This window comes from Sturnira hondurensis, unplaced genomic scaffold (genome assembly GCF_014824575.4).
Source record: "Sturnira hondurensis isolate 20B ecotype Veracruz unplaced genomic scaffold, ASM1482457v3 Scaffold0020038, whole genome shotgun sequence".
In the NCBI taxonomy this organism is placed as follows: domain Eukaryota; kingdom Metazoa; phylum Chordata; class Mammalia; order Chiroptera; family Phyllostomidae; genus Sturnira; species Sturnira hondurensis.
Window position 1 is genome coordinate 564802 of NW_028092669.1, and position 13068 is coordinate 577869.

General features: G+C 38.5%; 1 protein-coding gene across 5 annotated transcripts in view; it reads right to left on the reverse strand.

The window, feature by feature from the left end:
• PIEZO2 (piezo type mechanosensitive ion channel component 2) overlaps positions 1-13068 on the reverse strand; it is a 524101-nt gene that overhangs the window by 25920 nt on the left and 485113 nt on the right. For all 5 annotated transcript variants that reach the window (XM_037028556.1, XM_037028560.1, XM_037028559.1 and 2 more), the window contains 5 exons: positions 11631-11813; positions 4327-4582; positions 3339-3471; positions 1970-2117; positions 1666-1880 (listed from right to left, as the gene is read on the reverse strand). In XM_037028556.1, coding sequence (XP_036884451.1) covers positions 1666-1880; positions 1970-2117; positions 3339-3471; positions 4327-4582; positions 11631-11813 — 935 coding nt within the window. The remainder of the gene's footprint in view (positions 1-1665; positions 1881-1969; positions 2118-3338; positions 3472-4326; positions 4583-11630; positions 11814-13068) is intronic.

Below are 13068 nucleotides of genomic sequence, written 5' to 3' on the forward strand. Positions count from 1 at the left end.
TTGATTGCTACCAGTTATTACAAAGCAGTAATTGCTACGATAAAATCAAAAAGAGCCTAAACATTCAGGTAAGAATGGACATTTAGCTCCAACATTATTAGAACAGATTTGGATTTGTTCATTCATTAGGAATTGCATTTGAGCCAGTTTATGAGCCAGACAAGTAAAATCTATTTTTATTACTTTCTATTCACACTTCCAAACAAATGGTGTAGCCAGCCTCACTGACATGTTATTCATAAGGCTTCACTATTAAATGACTCTGATGTATAAGATCAAATTAATGTTACACATGAAAAGTTTTAATGATATATTTATTAAAAATATCATTCCTATTACATTATGTGGGCACTTCCATGTTCCCCTTTTGTGGATGGTATATTTTTATAACTTAAGAGAAGTGATAGTTCCTGTTTATAGCTGTGTCCTTTGCTTTTCTGTTATCAATTGACACATTCATCTGTTTATGCATTAAGCACCAAATTTGCCCCAAGTATTATTTGGGGTGGTGGCTTGGGGAGAGAAGACCTGGGAAAAGTGACATTGTGACTAAGATCTAAAGAATAAAGAAGTGGCACTGTGGGTTAGAGATGGGAGAGGGGGGGAGTGAGCAGAAGGGCTTTGAGATTTGGGAGGATGTGGTGCCCTTGGGGAACTGAAGAAAGTCAACACAGAAGATGCTTAGGGTTCAAGGTGATGGAGGGAAAGATGGTGTTAGCAGCTTCCTAGGATCTTACCAGGACTTTCCTTATAAAACTTTAGGCTACTTTTTTTAAACCTCCCATCTCCAACCCATCTGGATCAACAGCAAGAGTTGTGGTAAGAGCAACAGCGTTATGGCCTCATGGGTCTGCACTTTTCCTTCTCTGGGTGCTGAGTTTGCCAAATGCTTTTCAAATGTTATGTTTACCACTCTCTTGTAGCTTTGTGACAGAAACTATATCATCTGCCCCCACCATCTGCTAGATTTTCTTCTATCGGTTAAACAGTCTATATTTTTTCTCATCCACTTCTCATATGTCAGTCTCAGGTCCTCTTATCCTAAGATCATGTCCCAATTCATTTCTGTATTTACTAAGATAGCAATTTTCAACCTTTTTCATCTGATCGCACATATAAACTAATTACCAAAATTGTGCTGCACAGCAAAAAATACATATTTTGCCTATATGATAAAATATTAGCTATAATTTTGATTAATTCACATCAGACAGCCATTGTTATGTTGAAAGTTATCATTTTTTAATTTATAATCAAAGGGAAAAGAGATAAGTGCCCCTGACTAAACAGTCAAGTATTGTATGTTTTAAAATTTTTGTGGCACTGGTGTGTTGCAGCACATCAGCTGAAAATTGCTGTACTGAGGTGCAGAAACAATCACAACATAATGATCCTAGATTTGCTCTGATGCTTAAGGTTGTCACCTCTCTTATTCTGAAAACCCTATTTTTTATGGGTACATATGAACATACAATAAAATATTTTTGAGGAATCCATTCATACTTTGGATTTGCATTGAATTTAATAGTGATTAAAACCTCTAACATTTCCTATGTGTGAAGCGGCTTTGCCTGTCTGTACCTGGTGATTTTGCTGTGGTGATACATAACTTTATATACGTTTGCATTAAAATGTGCCCATGGTTCCAGTTTCTAAAGATCTTACCTCTCAGTCACACCAGGCAAGATGAAGAACATCCAGAAGTGAATTCCAAAAACAAGAATGACTTGAAAAACGACCTTTCCCAATACAGTCTTCCTGAGGTACAGTGCTCGGTCCACCACCATGGTTCCAAACTGAATAAGGACCATCACCAGAAATGGCCCGGGGACTTGGTCCTCAGACAGTGAAGAGGTGATATCTGCTGCTGCTGAGTGTTTCTGGGAAGAGACAACAGGTTCAGGTCTGAGTGGCATTTCACAGGGCGGTATCATTATTAGTCATTGGATGTTTGGTGGCCTTTACCTACCCCAAAGGCCCAAAAGCCAAAGACAATGATGATGAAGTCAACAGTGTCAGCCAGGAACATAAGCACATACACATCAGTCACAGCACTATAGTCTGGGTGGATGAGGTTGTAGAAGAACTCTCTGATGGGCACATATATTTGCAGAGTCCTGAAAAACAGAAATCCCACCTACTGGCTTCAGGAAAGGCACAAGTGGAGAAATGGCCAGATACCACAATCATTCTGTTCCTCTGCATTCCTCTTTTAAGCCAGATTGGACCTCCCTCTCAGCTTCAGGACAGTCCTTTTGGGAGATGGCTCCTGCTTTAATAGAGTATATACAAGTTCATAGCCAAAGCAGGCACTATAGTCCTTTTGGCTGGTGGGACCACAGACCTTGTCTCTTGACTGATACATAAGCAAGTGATATAATGCTCTGAAATTTAGGTGCCTGATTTATCACCTGATTCAATTGCTCTCCTCCTGTAAAAACTTAAACATGCTACTTAACTCCCTTGTTTTCATTTTCTCTTCTGTAAAATGAAGGTGATAATAAACTGAGGCACAGGGCTGGGGTGAGAAATAAATGGGAATATATGAGGTGCTTAGATCTGAAGAGTCGACTAGATACGAGGTCATTGTTAGGTAACCCTATCCCTCCCCTTTTTAGGTTCTAGGCCTCTCATGGGTCCTAGATACTGCCTTGAGCTTTTCAGCTCACTTTGTTCTGTCCTTTACTACTGTGTCCTCCTGGCTCTGGCTTGTCTGTCCAGCCTCTGCCCTGTCTTTACTGTGCTCTGGGTTTTACCTTCAGTTCAGAGCCCTCTTCAGATATGGATGACCCTCTTGGCTGGGTCCCATATTCAGGACCAGCTCTGCTGCATGTTCCTCTACTTTGTCTCCTCATCTGCTGCTTGTCTGCATCCTGACACTTGGGAAGAGCCTGCGCATTTTGCTGGAGGTCTACTACATGATAATGGTCACGCCATTTCCCCACCATGTGCCTCAATTTCCCCTATCTAAAATGAGAGTGCATGTCTAAGGCCTTCCAGCTTTGGCATTTTGGAATTTTCCTCTTTCCAGTAAATGTTTCCATGATAAAGCCTGGAATTACATAGTATGAGCTTCTGAAAATATTTATCCTGTTCAAATAGAAAATGTGTTTATAAATTCAATGAATATAAAAATAAACCTCATTATTGAGAAGTGATCTTTAAAAACAATATAATAATATGTTATTTTTCCTCCCTTAAAAAGATGATATTTGTAACCTAAGAGCCATTTCTCTGTTCTTCACTCCTGGTACATATGAAATAATTGTTATTGATTATTTCCCGAAGTTCCTCAGGCCTAAAAAAACCCCATGACCCAAGTGTTTGCATGGACTCACTTCTTTATGGCAAATGCTTTTGCTTTGATCAAATGTTCTTGAAGCTTTTCCATATAAAATTCCTTTTTGCTTTTTTGCTTGATGCTCAAAACACTGCTCCCTTTTTGACTGCTGTTTCTAGTGCTTGTGCTGCCTAGGAATAAAAAGAACCAAGATGCACTGTGAGGTGTGGGCATATTGACACGTATACCACAGGAGCCCCTGGGCCCCACATGGCAGAGGGAAACTGTTTCAGAGGGAAGAACACACATATTGTAAGAACAGTGACTGAAAATTTGGAATCTGCTTTCTCAACTCTGCTTCTGCAGTAAAATACATCTGTGGGTTTTTAGGCCCAGTGCTGGCTCACTCCTGGATTGTTGTGTGATCTTTGTCCCAGGAAGAAATGCACAGGAAGAGCAGCTTTTATTGTGCTAAACCTCTTGTCCTAGGTTTCAGGGTTTTCAGATTGGGTCCACGACCCATCCCTTTTATCACATCTCAGTTTCTCTGACTGTAAAATTAACATAACATGGCCTTCTAGTATCTGCCTAAAAAGTAGATTCTGAAGATGAATATAGTCATACACCAATTAATGACAAGTTAATTGGAGGTACATTCTGAGAGATGTGTTATTAGGCAATTTCATGGTTGTGCAAACAACATAGAGGGTACACTAGATGGTACAGCCTACTACACACCTAGGCTGTATGATACACCACTGTTGTATATGCAGCCCATCATTGACTGAAAAGTCATTATGCAAGGCAGGACTGTACACAGTGTTTGATAAGTTTCAGAAAGAATACACATTTGGAGCAATGATGTGACTGCCCCAGGGGACACACGCAGCTGGGTCAGGATTTGAATTTGGGTCTGATTTCAAAGCACTTTCTTTTCACATCACAATATCTGCCTCTTTGATAGCACCTAACAGACTCCCCTGCCCCAAGCACACAAGCACCAGAAAAATGAAACACCTCAGGGTGTGTTTCCAGCCCAGGGATACCTCTTTGGGACCTATTTGAAGAAAAGCTAGTGGATCTGTCGGATATCTGGGAGCTGCTGCCAGAACGTTTCCTCCGGACGGCTGTTGGCTGCTCAGGGAAGGACACATGCACTGACTCTGTGGATGCGGCCAGGTTGATGGATTTCAGGGAGTCAGAGGAGGCCCTTCTGCCATGCCTGGCAGACAACTCGTCATCTGATTCTTCCTTATCGGTACCACTCTCAGTCATGTCATCTTCATCCCATAAGCCATGGCACTGAGAAAGCATGAAAAGGGAGAATTTGGATTGCCATTTCAGGTGAGAGAGCTGGTATTCTGTCCTACAATATCTCATCCAACAAACTGTCCCCCAAGATTAGAAAACCAAAGGTAAAACAAAATGACTATAGTCAGTAATACTATACTATTATTTGTTACTATGTAACTGAAATTTATAAAGAGAATAGAACATAAATGTTCTGGTTAAAAAAATTAGTACATGAGGTGATGAATGTATTAATTAACTAGATAGGAGGATCCTTTCATAATGTATACATTTATCTATTCATCACAATGTAAAGTTTATACATTTTATAATTTTATTTGTCAATACCTCAACAAAGCTGAAATAAGAAAAAGATTAGAAAACCAAGACAGAAGAGGGATTCTATGAAAGCTTATTATCCATAATTTTATGATGGTCCTAGTAGAGTGGAGATGGGTGGATGTAGGTGATAAGAGTTTGGCAAATTAATTTGATGGAGACAGATAATGTTTGACAGATGGAGAAAAGGTGAAATTATAATCATTTGACTTGTTCCTTGAGCAAAAGCACTTTCCAGATCCCATTTCTTTATGCTTTACAAGTAGTAGTCCAAGTATCAACTTGAAGTATCAGTTGGTGAATTTAGCCCCACTGCCCCATGTTTACCAAATATCTGTACTTGAATAAAAATGCTGTCCCTCCCCAAGCCTGTATAATAAGATCTGAATCCTTGAATCATCCATGGCTGACTCAGAAACTGATCTGCAAATACTTTACTCAAAAAATCTTGGCCCACATGTGATACAGAGATTATGATGCATTCTGCAGAGCCTGGGTTTTGCTTCAGGGAAATGAGATAAAAGGGGCTGATAAAGAGAGAAAGGAATGACAGCAGAAAAGGAGGCTGAGAAAGCTGGGGCCTTGCTGGAGCAAGATGCTACTGGACAGTAGGTCACCCTTACGATGATTTTGCTGCTCTTGGACGAAGTTCCCCAGTGAGCTCACTACCTCCCTAGTGCTGAGACTGTCAGGCTCTGGTTTATTCTCCAAGCCCTTGGCCAGCCCTCCCTCTGACGCATACTTTAGGGGATAAGAGCTCCAGACCAAGTGGCCAAAAATCACTTGGTCTAAAATCAACTCAGAGAATGATTAATTCATTACAAGACAAAGTCACCCAATTTGCATATTATTTAAATATTTGTTTATAGATATACTATTTAAAATACATTAAATGAATGTACTCTTATAAACAAACATTTTAGGTGTTCATAATGGGATTTGCCAGTTCATACTGATTTCTTTCAAATCATTTTAAAAGTTGCTTTGTCTTTTGCCAACATTTAAATATATTTAGTTCCTTTTACTATTTTCTTAGTATATTTAAGTTTGTTAATTCTTCTAATTATTTACAAAATTGTAGCAACTAATACTAAATGATCACTCTTCAAACTTCTACATAGTTTTCATTGTTCGGTTTCCATTGCCACATTCTATAAGTTTTTCCCCGTAAAAGCTGTAGGGTAGTTTGATCTTCTTACAAAAAGATTTATCATTTCAAAAAGTATTTTTCATATTATTATTGAAATTACAGTATAATACCAGTACCTCAAATCTCATATACATTTACCATGTAAATGGAATTTTCAAAGAAGAAATCAGACTAAGTGTATCAATACAAAACATCAAATTTTGTTTATTATTATATACTTTAAATATAAAATTGTAGCTTTAAACAATTTATTATTGATAAAGAATAGTAAAAGTATCTCAAGGTTTATAAAAATTTTTAAATGACATGCAAAAAGATACAGAAGTTGCAAGACAGTTATAATGTGGCCAAAGTTATACCACTGTAATGGCCTTGCTTACTTAGTTTTAAAATATATTTTATTGATTATGCTACTACAGTTGCCTTATTTCTCTCTCCCATTTATTTTCCTCTGCCCTGTACCCTCGCTCTCACTAACATTTCCCAACTTAGTTCACATCTATGGTTCATACATATAAGTTCTTCGGCTTCTCCATTTCCTATACTATTCCTAACCTCCCCCTGTCTATTTTGTACCTACCATTTATGCTTCTTATTCCCTGTACCTTTTCCCCCATACTCTTTCTTCCCCCTCCCCATAGCATAAATGGTAGGTAGACAAACCCTGCGTGTGAGCTCCATTTCTGTGAATCCGTTCCTGTTGTAATTGTTTACTTGGTTAGTTTTTGTTTTTTCAGTTTGGTTGTTGATAGTTTTGAGTTTATTGTCATTTTACTGTTTATATTCTTGATCTTCTTTTTCTTAGATAAGTCCCTTTAACATTTCCCATAAGGGCTTAGTGATGATGACCTCCTTTAACTTGACCTTATCTGGAAAGCACTTTATCTGCCTTTCCATTCTAAATGATAGCTTTGCTGGATAAAGTCATCCTGGATGTAGGTCTTTGTCTTTCATGACTTGGAATACTTTTTTCCAGCCCCTTCTTGCCTGCAAGGTTTCTTTTGAGAAATCAGCTAATAGTCTTATGGAAATTCCTTTGTAGGTAACTGTCTCCTTTTCTCTTTCTGCTTTTAAGATTCTCTCCTTCTTTTTCACCTTGGGTAATATAATTATGATGGGCTTTGGTGTGTGCTTCCTTAGGTCAAATTTCTGTGGGACACTCTGGGCTTCCTGGACTTCCTGGAACTCTACTTCCTTTACTAGATTGGGGAAGTTCTCCATCATTTTTTCAAATACATTTTCGATTTCTTGCTCTTCTTCTCCTTCTGGCACTCCTATGATTTGGATGTCGGGACGTTTAAAGTTGTGTCCGAGGTTCTTATCACTCTACTCATTTTTTAAAATATTTGTTTCTTTCTTCTGTTCTGGGTAAATGTTTATCTCTTCCTTCTGTTCCAAACCATTGATTTGAGCCACAGTTTTCTTCCCTTCACTGTTGGCTCCATGCAGATTTTCCTTTATTTCACTTTTCATAGCCTTCACATTTTCTGTATTTTGTGACCATACTCAGTCATTTCTGTGAGCATCCTGATTACCAGTGTTTTGAACTGTGCATCTGATAGGTTGGCTATCTCTTCATTACTTAGTTGTATTTGTTCTGGAGCTTTGATCAGTTCTTTCATTTGGGCCAAATTTTTTCTCTCAGCTTGCTTGTTACTTTGTAAGGGGCAGAGCCTTAGGTATTTGAAAGGATGGGGCAGGCCCTGACACTGGGTTGTGGAGCTGTATATTGTAGAGGGACCAAAGAGAGAACAGTGCTGCTTGTTCAGCTCTCAGCTGGCTTTCAGTCACTTCCTCTGCTACCCACAAGCAAATTGGGTCCTTCTGGTGCTGATTACCGGGTGGGCTTGTGTATGTTCTAGGACCCTGTGGGGTCTCTCCAATGAACTCTACTGTGAGGCTGGAGTTTCTCCCGCTGCCACAATCCCCACAGGTTTTTTTCAGCCAGGGGTTTTGAGGCTTTCTTTTCTTGTGCTGGAACCCTGGGTTATGTGATCTATCTCACTCACTAGCTGTTCATTCTTGTCTATCTGCAGGCAAATGTGGGACTGACTACTCTGCCAATCACCACCTCACCCATAGCAATCCTATAGCCACTGCCTTACTGTGTGTCCTGTCCAGCTTGGCTGCTCATCTCTGCCCCTCCTACTGGTCTGGATGAATGTTTCTTCTTTAATTCCTTGGTTGTTAGGCTTCCATACAGTTTGATTTCCTGGGAGTTCTGGTTATTTTTTGCTCTTAGATTTGATTTTGACCTTCTTTTGGTTGTGTGAGGAGGCAAAGTATATCTATCTACCCCTCTGCCTTTGCCAGAAGTCCTACTATAAGGGCTTTAAATGCTGAAATTTTTACTAATTTCTAGAACTAAAAATATAAGATTAATATATTAATATATTCATAGAAATAATTAGTAAACTAGATTAATTCATCAAATTAACATAAATTGGATTAATTCAGAAGAACTGGAGCTTTTGGGCAAATTCAATTTTGGCTAACTGGTTTCCTTGAATAAAATAACTTTGTAAACCACTCACAACCCAAATGACCCAAGTAAAACTACAAAAAATGAAAGGTTAGGGGCTTGGGCACTTTACAAGGTGACAGAAGCTAGAATAAAGATTTTGACCAAAGGTTTATTTAGATGAACCCAATTTGAAGTAGGCCCCTAAATAGGATAGAATTTGAACACTGTTACATATGTATCTGTACATGTATGTATATGTGTGTGTATGTGTTAACTTAGGTCAAGCTTGTTCTAAAAATAAACTAATAAATTAAATTAGTTTAATTTAATTTAGCTGAATTAAAAATAAATTTAAATATTTTATAAAAGGAGACAAACTTAAAGAGAAAAAAAGTAAGGTTGTGACAACAGGTACATCAACATATAAAATGTTGAGGCCTTCCAGCCAAGATGGAGGCGTAGGTAGACACACTGTACCTCCTCACACAACCAAAATAAGGACAATAACAATTTAGAAACAAAAAACAATCAGTGCCAACAGAAAATTGAACTGTGTGGAAGTCTGACAATGAAGGAGTTAAAGAAGAAATATTCACCTAGACTGGTAGGAGGGACAAAGTCAGGTGGCCCGGTGAAAAGGGGTTGTGGCAAAGCAGTGGCTGGCAGACCCAGCAAGGTGGTGGATTGTGGAGGGTCATGGTGCCCAAGGCAGCTGGCAGACTGGGAAGTCCCATATTCACATGCAGATAAACCAGGCAAAACTGGGGAGAGAGTCAGACCATGCAACCCTAGGTCCCAGCACTGGAAATGAAGCCTCAAAACACTGATTGAAAACACCTGTGGGGATTGAGGTGCCAGAATAAACTCCCAGCCTCACAGGAGAGTTCATTAGAGAGATCCACAGGGTCCTAGAATGTACACAAACCCACCCACACAGGAATCAGCACCAGAAGGATCCAATTTGCTTGTGGAAAGTGGGGAAAGTGACTGAAATCTGGCAGAGTGCGGAGCAAGCACCATTGTTCCCTCTCAGACCTCTCAACCACATACACTGTCATAGCACAGTGAACCGGGTTGCCCTGCCCTGGTGAACATGTAAGGCTCTGCCCCTCATTATGTAACAGGCAAGCTGAGATGAAAAAAATGGACTATAAGAAAGAACAGATCAAACCTCCAGAAAAAATACAACTAAGTGATGAAGAGATAGCCAACCTATCAGATGCACAGTTCAAAACACTGGTAATCAGGATGCTCACAGAATTGGTTGAATTTGGTCACAAATTAGATGAAAAAATGAAGCATACACTAAGTGAAATAAAGGAAAATGTAAAGGGAACCAATAGTGATGGGAAGGAAACTAGGACCCAGATCAATGGAGTGGACCAGAAGGAAGAAAGAACCATTGATCACAAAAGAATGAAGAAACAAGAATTCAAGAAAATGAGGAGAGGCTTAGGAACCTCCAGGACATCTTTAAAAGTTCCAACATCTGAATTATAGGGATACTAGAAGGAGAAGAGGAAGAGCAACAAGTGGAAAAGTTATTTGAACAAATAATAAGGAAGAACTTCCCCATTCTTGCAAAGGAAATAGACTTCCCAAAAGTCCAGGAAATTAAGAGAGTCCCAAAGAAGAGGGACCCAAGGAGGAACACACCAAGGCACATCATAGTTACATTACCCAAGATTGAACATAAAGAGAGAATTTTAAAAGCAGCAAGAGAAAAGGAGATAGTTACCTACAAAGGAATTCCCATAAGACTGTCAGCTGACTTCTCAAAAGAGACCTTACAGGCAAGAAGGGGCTGGAAAGAAGTATTCCAAGTCATGAAAGGCAAGTTTCAACATCCAAGATTGCTCCATCTAGCAAAGCTTTCATTTAGAATGGAAGGGCAGATAAAGTGCCTCTCAGATAAGGTCAAGTTAAAGGTAATCATCATCACCAAGCCCTTATTATATGAAATATTAAAGGGGCTTATTTAACAAGAAGATGAAAAACATGTAGAGTAAAATGACAGCAAACTCACAATTATTAACAATCACACCTAAAACAAAAACAAAAACAAACTAAGCAAACAACTAGAACAGGAACAGAACCACAGAAATGGAGGGTTATCAACAGGGGAGTGGGAGGAGGAGAGAGGGGGAAAAGGTACAGAGAATAAGTAGCGTAGATGGTAGGTAGAAAATAGACAGGGGGAGGTTAAGAACAGTATGGGAAATGTAGAAGCTAAAGAACTTATAAGTATGACACATGGACATGAACTAAAGGGGGAGGAATGTGGGTTGGAGTGGGGGCCGAGTGTAGGGGAGTGAAGGGGGGAAATGGGACAGCTGTAATAACATAATCAATAAAATATATTAAAAACATATAAAATGTATACTATGTAATAACTTCCCATATTTATTATTGAGTCACATATTTTACATATTTACAAGCTTAACTTACAATTCATAGTGTATAAGAAGGAAAAAATCCACATAGTTCCTCAGGAGGATGACAAGAGTGACTGACCTGAGACGTTTTATGCTGTGGGCAGGTCTTCCCAGAGCAGTGTGGTAAATGGCTTTCTTAACAATAGGCTTAACAGGAAGCAAAGCACAGCATTGGCTTCACTTGACCTTTAATGTAGAGTCTCTCAGTAAATCCAAGAGTTTTATGATAAGAAATTACTCAATGAAAGTAATGCTACTAGAAGAAGGTAAGTAGAGATTGCAATGGAGATAAAAAGCAATGCGATCCACTCCAAATTCTAGCTCTCTGATGTTCTGGCTCAAGCTAGTAGACTTTAGCATATGAGGCATTAAGCTATTGTACATCATTCAAGCAATTCCCACATATTGGATTAATCATTATATATTTTCAACCCAGTGTAGCAATATGGAAAAACTTGCTCCCAGATTTATTATAAATTTCATTATTGAGCATGGAGTATTGGAGAAAATGTCCACTAAATGAATATATCTGTTTGTCTTTTAAAAAGTATAGAAATAAGACATCACCCACTGGCCTCTCAGGACTGTTACCAATCCTAAAATTCACATTCTCTAGGAATATTACAGGAACAGAAGTCATCAACATGTGCTGATTAACTTAACTTCTCATACCTTCAAAATTGATCGGTGGAAGAAAAGAGCCAGGAGCTGAATGAGATCATAAAGAACATAGCCTTCTTTCTTTTCCACACCTATAATATTAGGTGGGTGGTAAGGTTTGTCCTTGTTCAATTCCACATGCTTATTCCAAGGAAAAAACCCAAATTGGAAAAAATACTTGACCACAATTGTTACCTACACACAGATGATAAGAAAACAAAACAAAACAGAACAAAAACTTGTAAGAATAATTACAAATATAGGAGAAATGCAATATAAAAACCCAAGAAAGATGCATTTCACAGTTTTGATGTAAGAACTCACACAAATATGTGAAATAATCACATAATCATTCTTATAGACCATGAACTTCAGAGCAGGAGCTAAATCTTACCCCCAGGAGCGCCTTTGATTGTAGATATATCAGGGCCTGTTAGATTACTATTGATACTGCTTAAATACTTTTCTCTATTTTTGAGGAGTAGGCTAATTTATACTAATTTCAATGGTACATATATAATTATCCAGCTATTAAAATACCATAATTAGAACACAAGAACTGCATGACATTTATGCCCTTTTATTTTATGTATTGCTTTAATTTGCAATGTTTATGAGCATTCGGTTTTGATGTACAAAATATTTACTTACTCCATTCTCTTTCTTGTCACTACTTTATTGCTCACTGGAATTTTTTTCTCAAAAAGAAATAAAAGTAAATTAAATAAACTAACCAGCAGTGCTGGGATAAATGCATAAATGTTGTAGAGAATTGTATGTTGAGAGAAAAGGACAAATGAGAAAATTGATGGGTTTCATCTAAGCAAACCTCTAATGTCTATATGATTAAGCCTTTATAGCAATATACAAAATTCATCAATACAAATAGTTTTAAAAGTCCTCTCTTGACCTAGAGTCTTCCTCTAGCTCATCTCTTCCCTCTCTTGTCTTTTTAGGGATGCTTCTGCAAAGAACAATTCTATGTTTCTTATCTTAGTGAGTGACATCTCCATATACCAAATTCCGAAGAAACCTGGGGCCATCCTTGCCTCTTCCATTCTCCCTCACATTCTAACTAGTTTCAGTCAATTATTAAAACCTCATTTTTCTACTCATCTTTAACCTCTTTGCCACTGCATTCAGACTGTATTACTTCTCACCTAGACAGTTAAACTAGTTTCCTAGCTGGTCTCCATGCCTCCACTTCCATTCTGTGTAAAAACTTGCAAAAACACAGTCCAATCTAGTCAAGGCCCTCTTTAAATCCTTCAGGACAAAGTGGGTAAGTCCTGAGCATAAACCCTGTTGACATTCCCAAGCTCCTCCTGCTGCACTCTCCACTCAAGTCTGCCTTCCAGCCATCACAAACCACCTGTCATTCTTGGCACTTGCCAGGTTGTCTTATGACTTCGCTTTTTTAGCATGGGTTATTCCCAAAGACTGACATTCC